The 14,974-nt window shown below is 49.0% G+C and overlaps 10 protein-coding genes across 10 annotated transcripts; 3 read left to right on the top strand and 7 right to left on the bottom strand.

The window, feature by feature from the left end:
- Nucleotides 1–23: 23 nt before the first annotated feature.
- PtrM4_131900 (uncharacterized protein) lies at nucleotides 24–1,376 on the bottom strand (the record flags this gene model as incomplete). The annotated part of the gene is made up of 2 exons (XM_066109053.1): nucleotides 24–863; nucleotides 897–1,376. 2 exons carry the CDS (start codon nucleotides 1,374–1,376, stop codon nucleotides 24–26), a joined length of 1,320 nt encoding a protein of 439 aa, XP_065961045.1.
- Nucleotides 1,377–2,104: 728 nt separating this feature from the next.
- Nucleotides 2,105–3,045, bottom strand: PtrM4_131890 (uncharacterized protein; the record flags this gene model as incomplete). The annotated part of the gene is made up of 2 exons (XM_001941198.2): nucleotides 2,105–2,382; nucleotides 2,436–3,045. 2 exons carry the CDS (start codon nucleotides 3,043–3,045, stop codon nucleotides 2,105–2,107), a joined length of 888 nt encoding a protein of 295 aa, XP_001941233.2.
- A 243-nt stretch (nucleotides 3,046–3,288) lies between these two features.
- Nucleotides 3,289–3,585, bottom strand: PtrM4_131880 (uncharacterized protein; the record flags this gene model as incomplete). The annotated part of the gene is made up of 1 exon (XM_066109052.1): nucleotides 3,289–3,585. One exon carries the CDS (start codon nucleotides 3,583–3,585, stop codon nucleotides 3,289–3,291), a length of 297 nt encoding a protein of 98 aa, XP_065961044.1.
- A 198-nt stretch (nucleotides 3,586–3,783) lies between these two features.
- PtrM4_131870 (uncharacterized protein) lies at nucleotides 3,784–4,038 on the bottom strand (the record flags this gene model as incomplete). The annotated part of the gene is made up of 1 exon (XM_066109051.1): nucleotides 3,784–4,038. One exon carries the CDS (start codon nucleotides 4,036–4,038, stop codon nucleotides 3,784–3,786), a length of 255 nt encoding a protein of 84 aa, XP_065961043.1.
- A 714-nt stretch (nucleotides 4,039–4,752) lies between these two features.
- On the top strand, nucleotides 4,753–5,295 carry PtrM4_131860 (HTH-Tnp-Tc5 multi-domain protein; the record flags this gene model as incomplete). The annotated part of the gene is made up of 1 exon (XM_066109050.1): nucleotides 4,753–5,295. The coding sequence occupies one exon, from the start codon at nucleotides 4,753–4,755 to the stop codon at nucleotides 5,293–5,295; it is 543 nt and encodes a 180-aa protein (XP_065961042.1).
- Nucleotides 5,296–8,143: 2,848 nt separating this feature from the next.
- On the top strand, nucleotides 8,144–8,849 carry PtrM4_131850 (uncharacterized protein; the record flags this gene model as incomplete). Its single annotated transcript, XM_066109049.1, has 2 exons — nucleotides 8,144–8,808; nucleotides 8,843–8,849. 2 exons carry the CDS (start codon nucleotides 8,144–8,146, stop codon nucleotides 8,847–8,849), a joined length of 672 nt encoding a protein of 223 aa, XP_065961041.1.
- Nucleotides 8,850–9,105: 256 nt separating this feature from the next.
- Nucleotides 9,106–10,002, bottom strand: PtrM4_131840 (duf1115 domain protein; the record flags this gene model as incomplete). Its single annotated transcript, XM_001941196.1, has 1 exon — nucleotides 9,106–10,002. One exon carries the CDS (start codon nucleotides 10,000–10,002, stop codon nucleotides 9,106–9,108), a length of 897 nt encoding a protein of 298 aa, XP_001941231.1.
- A 310-nt stretch (nucleotides 10,003–10,312) lies between these two features.
- PtrM4_131830 (DUF3237 domain containing protein) lies at nucleotides 10,313–10,928 on the bottom strand (the record flags this gene model as incomplete). The annotated part of the gene is made up of 3 exons (XM_001941195.2): nucleotides 10,313–10,330; nucleotides 10,381–10,649; nucleotides 10,772–10,928. 3 exons carry the CDS (start codon nucleotides 10,926–10,928, stop codon nucleotides 10,313–10,315), a joined length of 444 nt encoding a protein of 147 aa, XP_001941230.1.
- Nucleotides 10,929–11,659: 731 nt separating this feature from the next.
- PtrM4_131820 (SPS1, Serine-threonine protein kinase) lies at nucleotides 11,660–12,118 on the top strand (the record flags this gene model as incomplete). The annotated part of the gene is made up of 1 exon (XM_001941194.2): nucleotides 11,660–12,118. One exon carries the CDS (start codon nucleotides 11,660–11,662, stop codon nucleotides 12,116–12,118), a length of 459 nt encoding a protein of 152 aa, XP_001941229.2.
- An 827-nt stretch (nucleotides 12,119–12,945) lies between these two features.
- On the bottom strand, nucleotides 12,946–14,378 carry PtrM4_131810 (Glyco-hydro-28 multi-domain protein; the record flags this gene model as incomplete). The annotated part of the gene is made up of 3 exons (XM_001941193.2): nucleotides 12,946–13,644; nucleotides 13,694–13,926; nucleotides 13,985–14,378. The coding sequence occupies 3 exons, from the start codon at nucleotides 14,376–14,378 to the stop codon at nucleotides 12,946–12,948; spliced, it is 1,326 nt and encodes a 441-aa protein (XP_001941228.1).
- Between the last annotated feature and the right edge of the window lie 596 nt (nucleotides 14,379–14,974).

Raw genomic sequence — 14,974 nt, 5'->3', positions numbered from 1 at the left:
CTCGAGATCTCGCGTCCATCTAGTCAATCAGTGACTGAGTCCGGTGTTTGTGATATCTTGATGTAGGGTGTAATCGATCGTGATGCCGTAGTTAGGCGTGGTCGCTTCGTTTCCAGGTTTGTTTCCTGTATTATTCTTTGTAAGTCTGCATCATGCTGAAGTTTGTACTGTACCAGCTTTGTGATGTGTTTGTTCGGTTTGAACCAATCTGGGGTCTCCAAAGTTGGGTTGACATAGTAGCAGCTACTGATGTCATGGCGTTGTTCACAAGCAGGACATATATCGCCAGCTTCTGCTGTATTCCTTTTCTGGAATTGCTTGGACTTGTTGCCAGGTGCATTCATTTTGCGTTTGTTTGTTTGCCTTTGGTTTCCCTGGCTAGGGTTGGTAGATGGCGCTCTAATTTGCACACTTGAGGCGTCCCCCTGTGTGTTCGAGTCGGATTCACCGCTCGCCGCGTAGGCTGCTTCACCCGTCATAAAGGCACTTCTTGATTTGCCTCGTGTTGGGTGAGCTAGGCTCATGTGTTCGCGGAAGAGTTTCATCATCTGCCTTCTTTCTATATTGTTCCGGTCGCTTCCCGCTCCAGTGAATGTTGCCATCCATGCTGGGGCAATCTTAGAGATTGCTTTTAGGAAGTCGTCCACAACCAGCTTGCTTTGTATCACGTCCCCTATCTTTAGGGCTTCGGCGCGAGTTGCAGCTTGGTCGTATTCGCTGAGCCATGATTCCCAATTTTGCGGGCTTCTCATAGGTCTCAAGGAATCGTGGTACCTCTCTCGTACCCTTCTGATCTCATCGTCGAGGTCTACTCCAACTGCTACCTGGAGGTTTGTGATCCAGGTGCGGAGAGTTCCATGTTCCTCAAAGCAGCTCACTTAGAGGTGTGGGCTAACTGTTGCATTTAGGTGTCTGATCATTGCCGCAATGTTTGTGCGTTCGTCTCGATAGTTTCGTTCGCGTATTTTGTATGATTCAAAAACCATCTTGAATTCCCTTGAGTCCCCATCGTATGCCTCCTTCCCCTCCGCTGAGAGTTCTGAGTATCGAGCTGGTATGGCTGGAGTTTGAACAGCAGGGTTGACTATGTCAACTGTATCTTGTGTAGGCGCTCGGGCATTGGCTCTCGCGGTTCGTGTAGAGGAGGATGGAGCTGATGATGTATTTCTCAGAGCAGCGGCTGGTTCATAGTCGGATACGAGTGGAGGGAGAGGTTCGGTCGGCTTTGTACGAGGCTGTGTGTTGCCCGCTGGATCTACAATGTCCCATATCTCTAGGGCTTCGCATTGCATCTTGATTTGGCGGTACCAGGGGATCCATTTGCTCGAGTCGGTTAGGATAACTGTCGCGTCCCTCTGGTTCTGGTTTATCGTCATTATTGCGTGTTCGTTGCTCTTTATAGAGGCAGTGAGACTCTTAATTGTCAGATCAGATAAGATATTGCACAAAAGTGATGGATGTTTATGATTTCTTTTGTTCTTGTGTCTGTTCTAAGGTGCACGCTGAGAGTTTTGTTCTGCTAAGACGCTAACCCGTTATTAGCTAGCGGTGTCGGCACTTTCGGCTCGACACGCCTGCTATCTGACAAAACTATTATGGCTCAACAGACGAACGCGAAGTCTTCCTATACTGAAGCTGATATACAGAACGCTTTACGAGCTATCTAAATAGATTAGAGATTAACCGTAAAACGCGCTGCTAAGCTACCTAGGTATATAGACTTCCCCGAACAACGCCTACGAGACGACGCGACTGTAGGCTCAATTCAATGAGTCTCTCAAAGGGAGAAGAAGGAGCTATGATTTAATGGTGTAAGAGGAGGAAGACTGCATTGTATTGAATAGCTATGAAGGAGTGCAGCTACATATATGTGTGTGTGATGATAAAGTGTGGTAGCGATAGCCGTACCCACATATATGACTCGGTCGACATACCATCTCATGGTCTTCTGACCCCACGAGTGAACATCCTTGATCGCTCGCTACAGTGAAGCTGACATGAATCAGCCTATCAATACGATTTTCCACGTAGGTGTCGAAGGTGTAGATATCTCACCTACACAAATTATGATAGCTTTCATTGAGCTATGTCTACTGACGACATCTTAATGCCCCTCTCCTATGGCCAACTTCACCAACTTTGGGAAATTGGGTGACCCAAATCCACTCACTGGATCCCAGCCTTCACCTGCCGCAAAGCCTTCGGTATTACAACCTCGATTGGTACCTTTGGTTATATCGTTAAGGACCTTGTATCCCTTCTTATACAACCACGGGTACAAGAATCCCAGCGTAGGTCTCCCAGCCGCTATCAACGCATCGTTCACGAGCACAAACACACTCGCAGCAAGCGGTGTCGCCGCTGACGTCCCCGACGTCACACCTGCCCATGGTCAGCAAAAGAACGGCACATCACTACAAGAGCATACAACATACCTTCAGTCCCGTTCCAAAAGAACGCAAAATTCACCCCCTGCGCCGCGATGTCTGGACACCCGCGTCCACTAGCATTATACAACCCCTTATACTTCTCCCCCAGTGCCTCGACATACTTCGGTACAACACCCTCCTGCCACGCCGGCCGCGCAAAATAGTTACCAAACCCGCCCCCCGGCGCGAAATAATTCCCAAGCGACGCGTTCGACGGCGGGAGATACGCGACCTCCTCGGGCGCAAAGCCCATCGTCGCACTCACGCTCGTCACATACGGATACCCGCCCGGGAAAGTCAGCATAAACTGATACGTATTGTTGCCATCGTTGGTGAAGCACTTGCTATCCCTGCCGACGTCCGAGTTGCCAGACGGGAAAAATAGCGACGTACCGCGCGCCCCGACTTGTGCGAATTGGCGGCAGACGCGCTCGGCATACGCGCGCGGTACGGATTGCTCGGGCTCGCCGTAGGACGTGCTGATCACCTTTGGAATGTCTTGTTGCTGTACCAGGTAGTCGAGCCAAACGAGATACGGCTCGTTGTTGTTTGCCTGGCCGGGGGATTCGGGTATAAATGGCGGGCGGCCGCCGGTGGAATAGGACGTGATGGGCATCTCCCAGACGAAGCCGCTAATAGTTTGGATGTTGAGGTTTGCCTTGAAGCTTTTCTTGTCGCGCGTTTGGTTGGCTGTGAGCGGGCCATCTTGGACGGGGCCGCCAGCAACGGATATCTGGGTAAAGGCGGAGGCTTGCGAAATGGCTTCTGGGCGGAATTTTTTGAGAAAGACTTCAGCGTCGGGCCGGATGGGGATTTCATCGAGGTAGTTTGCGAAACCAATGCTATTCTTGAAGCTGGCTTAGGTCTCGTAGCCTTTGGTGCCGTAGAGGGTTTGGAAGCACTTGGGCGTGACAGAGTTCCTGTCGCACACTGTTGCGAGAGAGCTATTTGTAGGAGGTGAAGGGCTTTCTGGGGCATGTGCTGCAGTGTGGACCCAGGTACGTGGAGCGCCGCGGAAGAAGGATGTTGTGGGCTGAATGGTATCGATGTGCTCATGGAGATGAGTTGGAAGCGACCAGCGAGTCGTACGAGAGACGATCCTTCCATCAGCATGCTTGTAATCGTGATACTCGGCGTCGAGCAAATTCTCCACCATGTCAATAGGAAGTTGAAGAATTATGCAATCTTTGGCTGGGCTATAGCTTAGTTGTTTGTTCACGTCGATGCCGTTTTCTTGTAGCCAGTCGTGAACCAGATCATGCGTCTCTGAGCTCGGTGCGACAAGCTCATTCACTTCTTCGGCTGTGAGGTACTGGTCATATCGCTAACTGTCTGGATCAGACACTGAAAGGTATTAGTGTTGTAGACCTAGCAGCATATTCCGATCCTGTATCTCACCCTCTTGGAGGTGACGATCAAGCTCATCAAATTGTCCTTGTTTCAAGCCAATTTGCAGTTGAATTGTTTTTCGACCATGCGTTCGCTCTTGCTTGGACCACTCATCTGGCGCGAAATGTGTCTCTTTAATAGCGTACGGCGAGCGGGCATTTGGTGTCGCGAGGGCATTGCAAGCCGCAATGACTGCGATGAATACGTTTGTGAAGTGCATGTCGAGCTTCGAGGACACTCCAATGCGACACCGCGTCACACTCAAAGCTCTTTCTCCATATAAGTAAGCTTTTATGCTCGATCGACGAAAGATCCTCATATTGGTATTAAAAGAGATAGGTTCGTCTTCATGTAACCTTGTATACCTGAGCGCCGAAGTAAAAGCCGCGCAATCATGCATATGTACCGAAGCGCAACCTTAATCATTGGTACGTTGATGGTAAGCACTGAGCTCAATCAGGAGGGACTCGACGAACCTGAGCATATGATCTCGGTGGTAAGCTGGCCTTGGTTGTCGTTTACACGGTGTGGTAGGGGTGTTGCATGGAGTGTAGATTGCTTCGATGCCGTCAACCTGGCGCACGGGCGTGTGAAGAACCCTGCTAGAACATTAAAAGAAGTCGCGGAGTTGCGTCTGCAACACCTGGGTTCATTGTTATACAAGCTGATCATACAAGCCACTAGAAAGATGAATGTTATGCGGGAGCATCCGATTGCGTTTACACATAGTTGTCCAACAATCATGGGAAGATATGTGTATGACAAAGGTAATTTGAATTATTCCGTGCAGGGGATATGGGGTATCGAAATAACGCCACAGTAAGAAAGTCTAAGCTAGCTGACCGGGATGTTGATCACCCGAGGATGTTGATCACTCACAAATCCCAGCACTCCCACACAAAACACGTGTTGTCTCTCTACATACTCAATCAAAATGGGCGACCGTGAAGCAGCTATACAAGCAGCTATCAGCGATATCGATGCTGGTGTTTTCCTAAGTCAGAGGGCGGCTGCAAAGGCGTACAACATCCCGCAATCCACAATCTCAACGCGCATACGCGGCAGACAAAGCAACCAAGCCAGCCACGTATACCAGCAGCGATTGACTCCAGAGCAGGAGGACTTCCTCGTACAATGGATACTCGAAGAAGAAGCACGAGCTTTTCCTCCCTCCCACGCACGCGCACGAGAAATGGCGAACCGAATCCTCCGGATGAATGGAGACCACAGACCCGTAGGCAAGCATTGGATGGCTGCCTTCCTCAAGCGCAACCCACGCGTCGCATCTGTTGTAGGCCGAAAGATTGAAGCTGCTCGAGCTAAGGGAGCGACACCGGTACAGATACGCGCGTTTCTTGAGCTCTTTGAGAGGACTCGTACGAGGCTGGGTATAAGAGCTGAGGATATATGGAATATAGATAAGACTGGGAAGGCCTTAGGTGTATGTGCTAACACCAGAGTACTCGCATCTAGTTAGAAGAAGAAGGCTTACCATCAGTCTCTAGAGAACCGCGAGTGGGCGTCGGTAATCGAGTGCGTGTCGGCTACGGGCAAGAAACTTCGCTGTTTAGTTATTTTCAAAGGGAAGAGCCTACAAAGCACTTAGTTTCCAGCAATAATTCCTAAGTGGCTTTACACAACGTCGGAGAACGGCTAGACATCGAATGCGATAGGAGTTGAGTGGTTAGAGCGGGTGTTTCTACCCAAGACAGCTCTACTAGATGATCGTTGGAGGATGCTTATCCTCGATGGCCACAGTAGCTATATAAGTCTGGATTCTCTATAGACTTGTAAACAGAATAAAGTCTATCTTCTGTTTCTACCTGCGCACGCTTCTTATATCTTACAGCCTCTGGATCTCTCGGTTTTCTTAGTTGTAAAGAGATTTTACCGCCAGCAAATTCAGGCTCTCTCGTACCTTAACGACGCCGCACCAGTAAAGAAAGAGCGCTTTATTACAGCTTATTATCACGCAAGAGAGCGCGCAATTACTAAGAAAGTTATCCGGGCAGGATAGGCTACTGCAGGTATCTGCCCATTCAATATTGACCGGGTAGTCAATTCATCTTAAGTAACTTAACGGCCTATCACTCCACCGCGTCAGGATCAACCTCAATCTACTCAGAGTTATCTCTCTACCCCTCACAGACCTCGTAAGGTTTTTGTAGCGCAGCGGCAGCTTCACAAGGACGAAAGTCTTGGGCGAAAGACTCATTAATTCATCGAGAAAGTTGGCAAGGCACTTGCTACAGCAAATATACGCGCAGCACAGCTAGAAACAGAGAATAGAAGACTCTATAGTTAACTTAAGGCTCTTAAGCCTCAACAGCCACGAAAGAAGGTTCGTGTTAACCTAAATCAACGCTTTGCAGATGTAGATACAATTATAGTTGCCGTACAGGCCTCACAGCTTCTTTAGGCACAGCGCGATGTTAATGCTGAGGAAAAGGCTGCAGAAAGAACAGCAGCTGAAACAGCAGCTCAAACGCTTCAGTCTATGTGTACAGAGTGGCAATTGTAACTACGTTGAGAGAATAAGCACGTGTTTTGTGTGGGAGTGCTGGGATTTGTGAGTGATCAACATCCCCGGGTGATCAACATCCCGGTCAGCTAGCTTAATCCTATCGGCTGTTTTCATTAGCACCGAGAGAGGTGTTGCTTGCTGGATCAGCAAGACCCCCTCTCATCCGGCAGAACCACGACATCGAACTCCTCATCCACGCTTTCTTCGCTTTGACTAGCAACCTTCTCTTCCTCGCCGTACTTCCCACCCACAAAGTCCCACCCATCGCCTTCCAGCCGTGCCCCTCAGCCGCTCGCGATTTGACGTCGATGCGCGATGAAGCAGTGGAGCCATTTATAAGTCGACCTGTGTCACTTCTTTCCGCTGCATTTCCGTGTCGATTTCCCAGTCGTCAAAGTCAGGCAAGATCCAGAAGTCAGACTCCGTGCTGTCGTCGGTCGCATTGTTGAGGTTGAGCCATGCACTCTAGTGCATTTCAAGTGCACTTCGTCGGGGGTAGCCATACTGAATCTGTAGTGGTGCGGGATAGTTTGATCGATGGAGTGGAGGTGTTCTTGATTGTTTGTGGTCTGGATGTGGGGTGAATGTGCACGTGATCGTCTGATGTCGCGTGACAGCACTAGGCATCCTAGAACTCCTGTACCAAGTCTACGCACTCTAACTGAAATCTTACGACAAGATCAGTATATGGATAGTCGTTGCGAGATTTTTGCGCTCGCAAGCATGGCAAATCCACATACTATAAGTGTACCCAACTACTTACCACGAGGTGTCCACATCCTAGATAAACTCCCGCAAGAGAATACAGGAGTTGATGACATGCATTCAAAAGTTCTTGGCTTGAGGAAAGGACGTGAAAAACTCCTGACGAAAGCTTTGAGTATTCATATATGCTTACAACCGAACCATGAAAGTCTGCTGAGCTATAAATCATGATCAAATTAGGATCGAGTACAAGGTTCATCTGCCCGAAGACATGTTCGAGGAAACGAATTAAGATGACTAGTAGTTGAGACTACATTTACTATTGCCAAACATAGTGGTTGCTATGTGTCGGCCATAGGGCTTATCCCTTAGCTCCTCCTTGGGTAACCAGGCAGCCACCCATTTACCCGCTAGTACCTTTACTGCCTAGCTCTTTCACTCCCTCTTCCCACTGCGTAGATAGACCTCTTTCCAGCAGCTCTAATACAACATGATTCTCCCCAACCTTGACGCTTGACACTATGCTCGAAAAACAGCTCTCGACATATTTGAACGCCAATACTTCCTTAGCTACTAACCTGCTATGTCTAGCGGTACCTGCGTCTCTACTCCTACATTCACCATGTAAATTAACACCCGCCTCAATTCATATACACTTAGAAGCGAAGATTTTTTTCCTTCTTGGAAACGATCTACACAGCAGTCAAACACAACGATCAACCCAATGGCTCAGTTGTTCCCGATACCCAGCACCTACTAGTCCACTATTGGTAAGGGTCATCCTTTCGCTAACTCTCACCCTCCAGAGCCCGTTCTCGGCCACTTTCCTCTTTTCAACATGGGGTTACACAACGAAGTGAAGGAGAATAAGGGTGTTTAGGCAGCAGTGCCGTATATGTGGCGCCGACAGGAGTAGTTTGAGTAGTATTGTTAGCTATATCATATGCGTGTACCTTTACCTCGTGCTAGTGCTATTGTAGTCCTAAAAAAGTAATAGAATGACTGAACCTTGTCGCATGACTTCTATGGAAGCAATCAACCTATTTTGACATAAATTGGTCCCAATTGATCCCAAAAACCTTCATTCTACTATCAAATGACTTCCTACGAGCCAGATCACTTCTCAATGAACGCGCAATTAACCTACGACAAAGCAGTTGCCAAGGGCAAACGACTCCGCGCAGCGATGCTGAACGGCGACTCACCAGGAAGTCATTTCCTTGACCACCAACAACTCGCACAACACAACTATAGCAGGTCCACTATTTCACACCTCGTCTCATTTCCCTTGGTTCATAATATCATAGCAGAACTTGGTCAAGGCAGCCATAATCTCCCCGTCCAAGTAACTTACAACCAAGAGAGCGTCGTTGGCGACAAAGAGTACACAAAACTTTATGCGACGTTCAGAAACGTAGTAGACCGACCCAACGGCTTCCTCGTCGCAACCGAAAATACGAAATACGACCGCCCCACACAACCTGAGGTATTGAACTATTGGTCAGACATAGCTTTTCTCGCATGGACTGAACCCGTCGCAGATGAAGAGAAGCGTGGCGGCGACCTGAATTATGTGCTCCGTTGGACCATTACGAACAGAGATACTGTCGTGGTGACCAGTAAGCTCCTGACAGACTACCGGGCAGAGGAAGAGGAGGATGAGGAGTGGGTACCGGTGTGGCCGGGTATTAGCTTCGACGCGGATAGCGAGCAGGCGCATGCTCTGCTGGGGACGCCGAATGGAAGCGGTGTGGCTTGGTTGTTGGTGCAGCATAAGCGGCAGTTGGGGCATAAGGTTGTAAAGAAGGTGACGTTGTTTTATACGATTAGGAATGTTGGGACATTGCCACAGGAGTGTCAACCAAATTTGCTGTTTTGGATTGGGGAGGTGGGGGAGTAGATGAGCGCGAGCTTTCGGGCATCTGGAATGGTTGATGTACTGTCTCAATTTGAGGCACACAATTCTGCCAGTCTGATATTGCAGAAATCGTGCAATACAGCTTCGATGGCGATTCGAAATTGAATATTGGGATGTGTATTTCCCAAAGCGCTCCAGAACTACATCAAAACTTTCGTGAAGGCATCGCCCAGTCCCCTCTCCACTAGCCACTCTTCAATCGCCTTCATATCCCCTCTATTTGCTCTTTGACCTCTTCTCTCACCTACAGTATCTGTAATCTCGGTCATATCGTGAAACACCTTCTTCTCGCACTTTTCCCTGTGTCGCTCGCTGACCTTCTTGTGATGCGCAGGGATATCTCCCCAGCTCTCAGTCTTGATGAATTTCATATAGTCATCGATTCTCTGCGAGCCACCTTCCACACAGAGCAGACCAGGCTTTCCGGCATACAGGAAACCGGTCAATTGGTATAATGGGGCGTGAATGATGAAGTCGTCGCGTTTGGATCGAGTGCTAATCGAGGGGAAGTAGAACCAGACTCTTACAAGTGGGCCGACCTCCTCGGTTACATGTACCGCGTTTGTGTCTTTCTTCTGAGCTTCCACTAGATACGCAACGGCTGCTTCTCGAATATGCTCGATGGTGCCAAGTAGGTCTTCGTCTTGCGGGAGCTCTGATGTCAACTGCGCTGTCGCTGCTCTACTCATCCAATGGGGTTGTTGTATGCGGACTTTGACTTCCGGTGGATCTAACGGTGGCTGGTATCCCTCGTATACAAACGGTACCCCAAGATCCAGTCGCAATGTTTGGGAATTCGATGACTCTTCTTCGGATATTGCGATAGGCAGATCAAGATTCACCGGTATACTAGGTGTGACTTTGACCACAGCTTTTGCTCTATCAATGTCGGTCCCACGAAAGATATCCAATATATGCTGGGAGTTTTCGTCAAGCACGGTTTCTTCCGGGTACATGGCCAGCAATAGGTCGATTTGGCCGATTTGAAGCTCTACCAGTTCGGGTGGAAGAAGCTGCCATTGTTGCGGGTCCACCATATTGAATCAATTTATTCTGAACGTAATGTTGTACTGTAACGGAAAGTTATCTGATGTTCGTGAGGTAGGGAAAGACGGAAAGAGCGAAGTCGGACTTAGATTTTCGGCTAGTTACCAGCCACACATCAAGCCACAGGCGCCACTTTCAGAATATGATGCCGACATCAAGCCAACGCAATAAAAATTTTTGGTTATACCGATATTAATTTGAAACCATCTAGTTCATTCTGTTCATAAGGTACTTATTGCTATGAGCCTGGTACAGCAATTCAAAGTCACCGGGTCAACCATCTTATTCAAACCGCGATCATCAGCCTGGTGGTGTAACCTAAATTCCATTAGCGCCAGACATGTACTTCTTCCTTCCCATACACTGACCTGCCACATATCAATCATCACGCTCGCCGTCCCGTTCCTAGTCAAGACTCCTACAGCAGCCACCTCATTCAACCATTCAGCTGTTCCGTTCGTGCTCGTCTCAAATACCCCTCTTAGCATCGTACGGCCATCCGGACCTGGTGGCAATCCTTCGGTCATGACAGTGATGAAGGTACCGTCGTCGGTTTGGATATTGTAACGAGCATCTGGTCGAATGGCGCCTCGCGCATCTGTTAGACGCCAATCTGCGCCAAGTGGAAGGACTTTGCCTGTGAATGTGTTAGTCATACTACACGAGGCCTGTTCTTGGTCAAGGTGGAATTGAAGAATGTTCTAGTGGCAGACTTCATTCACATGGCGCATTAGCAGATCCTTTAACTGGACTTCTTACCAGATAGTCTAGGCCCTTCGAAAGTTCCCCCAACGATGGGAATAACGATGCGCTCTTCACCGGTCGGGACAGGGCCTAACGAAAATCGTTCTCCCAGTTTCGCTTCCATGCTGTATATCAGCGTCATGATCGGTGGAGAAGGTGTTTGTCGCGCCATTGTGAGTGTGGAGAGAGCCGTGAGTGCAGCGAGAGTATTGAAGAGCCGCATATTGAAGGTAGCAGATTACGTCACCAATTGAGCGCAACAGGAGTGTGTGAAGCGAGAAAATGACAACGGCGATGTTGCTAGTTTATATAGTTCTATGATTTCACTCTATGGATCTGCAAATGCCGCCAAATCGACCCGAGGGTACATATCTTGGTAAGCATTAGTGTACCTGAATTTGGTGAAACCCCGCGTTCGGCGATGCGACTCCAACTTGAGTTGCCGGCTGGGACCCACAGCAACATGGGGAATTCTCTGGCACACTAAACACCGCCAGGCCACTTTGAATGATGCGTCAATCCTCGAAGATAGCAATACATGTGAGCCGCGATCGCATGTGCGTAGAGGAAATCAAAGATGTTATTGAATTATTCTTGTCATAAACGCCAAAAAACACATATCCAACTAAATATCAAGCCAGCTCCCAGCCATCACTACTTCCAGATATTCGAGTATTGACAGAGAACTATATAAAACGATATCATCCTTACGATGCGATATCACCCATACTCATCATCATGTTGCCAGCAATCAAAGCATTACGCCACTTCCAATCACTCAAAAACACGTCTTTCTGTCCTCAACTAAAAATTCTTCTTTAAAATCTGCAGTAATCCAACTATCCTTCTCTTTTAAGGAACAAGTTTCCCCTACAGGCATATTATCTCGCTCTCTCACGCGAAATGTCCACAAATCACCCCCGCAGCGAGTTCTTCACTTTCCAAAAACTTACGCAAACCACATACCTCACAAAACACATCCCCACATCAACTCTCTACATCGAAAAACGTACCCTCCCTACCCAATCCACTTCCCCCTCTATTCTTCGCGAAATCGCCGCCCTAACCCGCCTCAAAAACCACCCACACATAATCTCGCTCTTCGCCTACATCTCCACGGACCCCTACACATCCCTCTACCTCCAACACTGCCCTCTCGGCAGCCTAGACAATTTCATAAAAAACGGCATCGTCCTCCCAGATGAAGGCTTTCTCTGGAAGATCTTCTGGGATCTAGCCCTCGCCGTGTGTTTTCTCACAACAGGATATGGATACGAGGAGACGAGGCTGCTGGCGCTGGGAGGGAGTGTGGTAGAGGGGAAGAAGGGGGGGCTGGGAGAGTATGATACATGGGGATATTAGACCAAAAAATGTATATCTGACGTGGGATCAGAGTGGTACGGTTGAGATGGGTCATGGGTATCCGAGGGTGGTTTTGAGTGGGTTTGGGTGTGTGAGGGCTGCCGGGGATGGAGATGGGGAGACACGTGGGCTGGGTGGAGATCCAAGGTTCTGGCCACCAGAGGAGGAATTAAAGAAATCGAGGGACGTTTGGGGGGTGGGATTGGTGTTGCAGTGTGTTTTTCTAGGGAGCAGGGTTCCGGTGGTCAGATTAGTGGAAATGGGAAGGCCGTTTGGTCGGGACGGGTCGGGTGCGTCGCAGTTTTTGGAACGGGGAGTCAGTGCTTGTTTGATGAAGAGTCCTGGGGGATAGACTGACGCCTGAGGAGCTGCCGAATGTGATTCGTGAGGGATGTGAGAGGTGGGTTCGTAGTGGAGGGCGGGCAGGATAGGGGTCACCGACTTGGGGTTTAGTTCATAGTGAGGCTGTTAGGTATTTGGTGTACCATGGTTCATCTATAACACTACCATGATACGCAATATTATAAGCCAATGGCGCTCCTTGAAAATTTGAAAATCTACTGTAGTTGTAATAAGCATGAAGAGAGTCTCGGGGTCATCATTAGGTCGCATGCAATAATACGAAACGATTGTGGTGTTGGGCAGATTGTAGTGTATTAACCACAGCTTTAGTAAATGCTCAAATCCAAAGAGACTTCAAGAAATCACATCGATGCAGCAAATTTGCGATCGAAGAAAGCACCTAGCCTGTAAATTCGAAAACATAGATACATGAAAAGTCAAATATATACAAGCCAAAACCCCCCACAACAACCACACAACCCCATCTATCCTGCCAACTTCGTAATCGGCGCCTGACCCGGATAAAACCTCACCGGCCACTCCGGAATCGGAATCTCCTCATCAATTCCGAACCCCTCTTCCAAATCCCCCGTCATACTCTCTGCCTCATACCCCTCCGGCGCACTCGTTTGCGTGTCCATAACCGGCGCATACGCCCCTCCAATCCCACTCTTCAAACACGCCCCAATTCCATACGCACTCTTACACCGATTAACAACCTTACTCCCTACCTCCGTCCACATGGCAAAATCCTCAATCGTAATACCCGTACATGGCGTCTTATCCGCGCACACAACCTTCACTGGACCACGCTGTGCGCCATTCGCAACGGTGCCTTTCCAGTTCCTAGCAGTGATGTTGGTGAGCTGGACACCGTCTCCGGGGAGTGTAGTCATAGACGCCCAGGCTTGGTCGATGTCGAAGGAATACGCGTTTCCGTGGCCGATGAAGTTTTCAAAGAGGACATCTTCGAGGTAGCCACTTCCGCCGTTTGACTTGATCATCATCATTTGGTTGGATTTGGAGGTGTATATGTTGCGGTAGACGATGGAGGAGATTGCGGTGTTGACGGCGAGGGAACCGATGGCACAGCCGCCGCTGGAGTTACAGTATATGTTCTCAATTAGGATGTTTTTGGAGGGCGATTTTACGGTTACGCATTCGTCTTTGTTGGTGACCATTATCTGGGGATTGGGTTAGGTAGAGAGGGGAAAGGGTGTGCGGGATACGTACGTCGTGGATCCAGATGTTTGTTCCTGTTACGTCCACGCCGTCGAGACCGCCTTCTTCTCCACCGCGTATCGCCATGTTGTACGCTTCGCCGTTGGTACACGTGTGCATGACGAAATGAAACATAGGCGCATCAACGAGTTTGATATCGTGAACCGAGAAGTTATCCGTCTGTTCGAGACGCAGAATCCTTGCTTCATTCCGCTTCCCGTTCTTGTGGTCTTGATACCCATAGCCTACCCAATGTGTCAGCACTGAACAAACCCCAAAACCCACCTCATATATCGCACTTACCTTGTACAGCCCCCTTCCCCATACTACTAAACATCTCAAAATCATCCGCATTCCTCACAAACAGCATATTCCCCGACGCACTCCCCGTCCGATAAATCACACCATCAAGCTGCAGCGCCCATGCTTTCCCTCCTTCAAACGTCACCCAAGTCGCCAGCGCATAATCTCCCGAAGGAATAACAACCGTCCCACCAGCCTTGCACGCTGTAAACGCAGACAAAAGCGCAGGACTTAGATCCGTCGCCTTATCCGCCTTGGCACCATAGTCAAGTACGTTGCAAATCTTGACAGCCGATTTAGACGCATGAGTAGTTAGAGGCCCGACCTTTCCAGATAGTTGTGCGAAGGCTGGTGCGATTGCAGTAGCGGCGAGGAGGAAAGTTGAGAGCTGCATTGTGTAGAATGGAAGGGGCTGCACAGCAGCAACGAGTAACCGGGATGATGTGAAGGAGGAAAAAGGATCAAAGATGTTCTTCTTCCGCAGATGATGAAGATCAGGAGAAAACAAGCCTTTAATCCCCGTTGCACATCTCTCATCTCATCATCTGATAGCTCATCTCATCTCCAACTCCCCAATCTAACGCACCCCAGCAGCGATCAGAACGTGCCCACATACCCGCACCTGCAATCTCGATGGAGAAAGCTACGCGAGATATATTGCGGCCACGTGCCACTTTCACCCATTTCATCTCGCGGCCTTTCCATAACTATCGTCAGCATCGCGTCTATCTTGCTTTACCTTCTGAGTCGGTAGTTAACTCGTAACTATCAGTGGAAAGATAGCCGAACACGAACCTGCAGAAAGTACACGCACGTCAGCACTATATCCCACGCATGCACGCAGCACCCAACACCGTATCTTCGGTAAGCAAGAAAAGCTTATCGGGTGTTGGCAAAGGCTTGATTTTCAGCCGCGTTTCATGTTTCCGCGTGATCTTGTGCGTGTCTTCGAGTTTGTGGTCTCTGGGGGGCGTGCGGGGTATGGAGAGA

This window comes from Pyrenophora tritici-repentis, chromosome 7 (genome assembly GCF_003171515.1).
Source record: "Pyrenophora tritici-repentis strain M4 chromosome 7, whole genome shotgun sequence".
Lineage (NCBI taxonomy): Eukaryota > Fungi > Ascomycota > Dothideomycetes > Pleosporales > Pleosporaceae > Pyrenophora > Pyrenophora tritici-repentis.
Note: the sequence above shows the minus strand (reverse complement) of the source record. Positions and strands in the feature narration are given on the sequence as shown.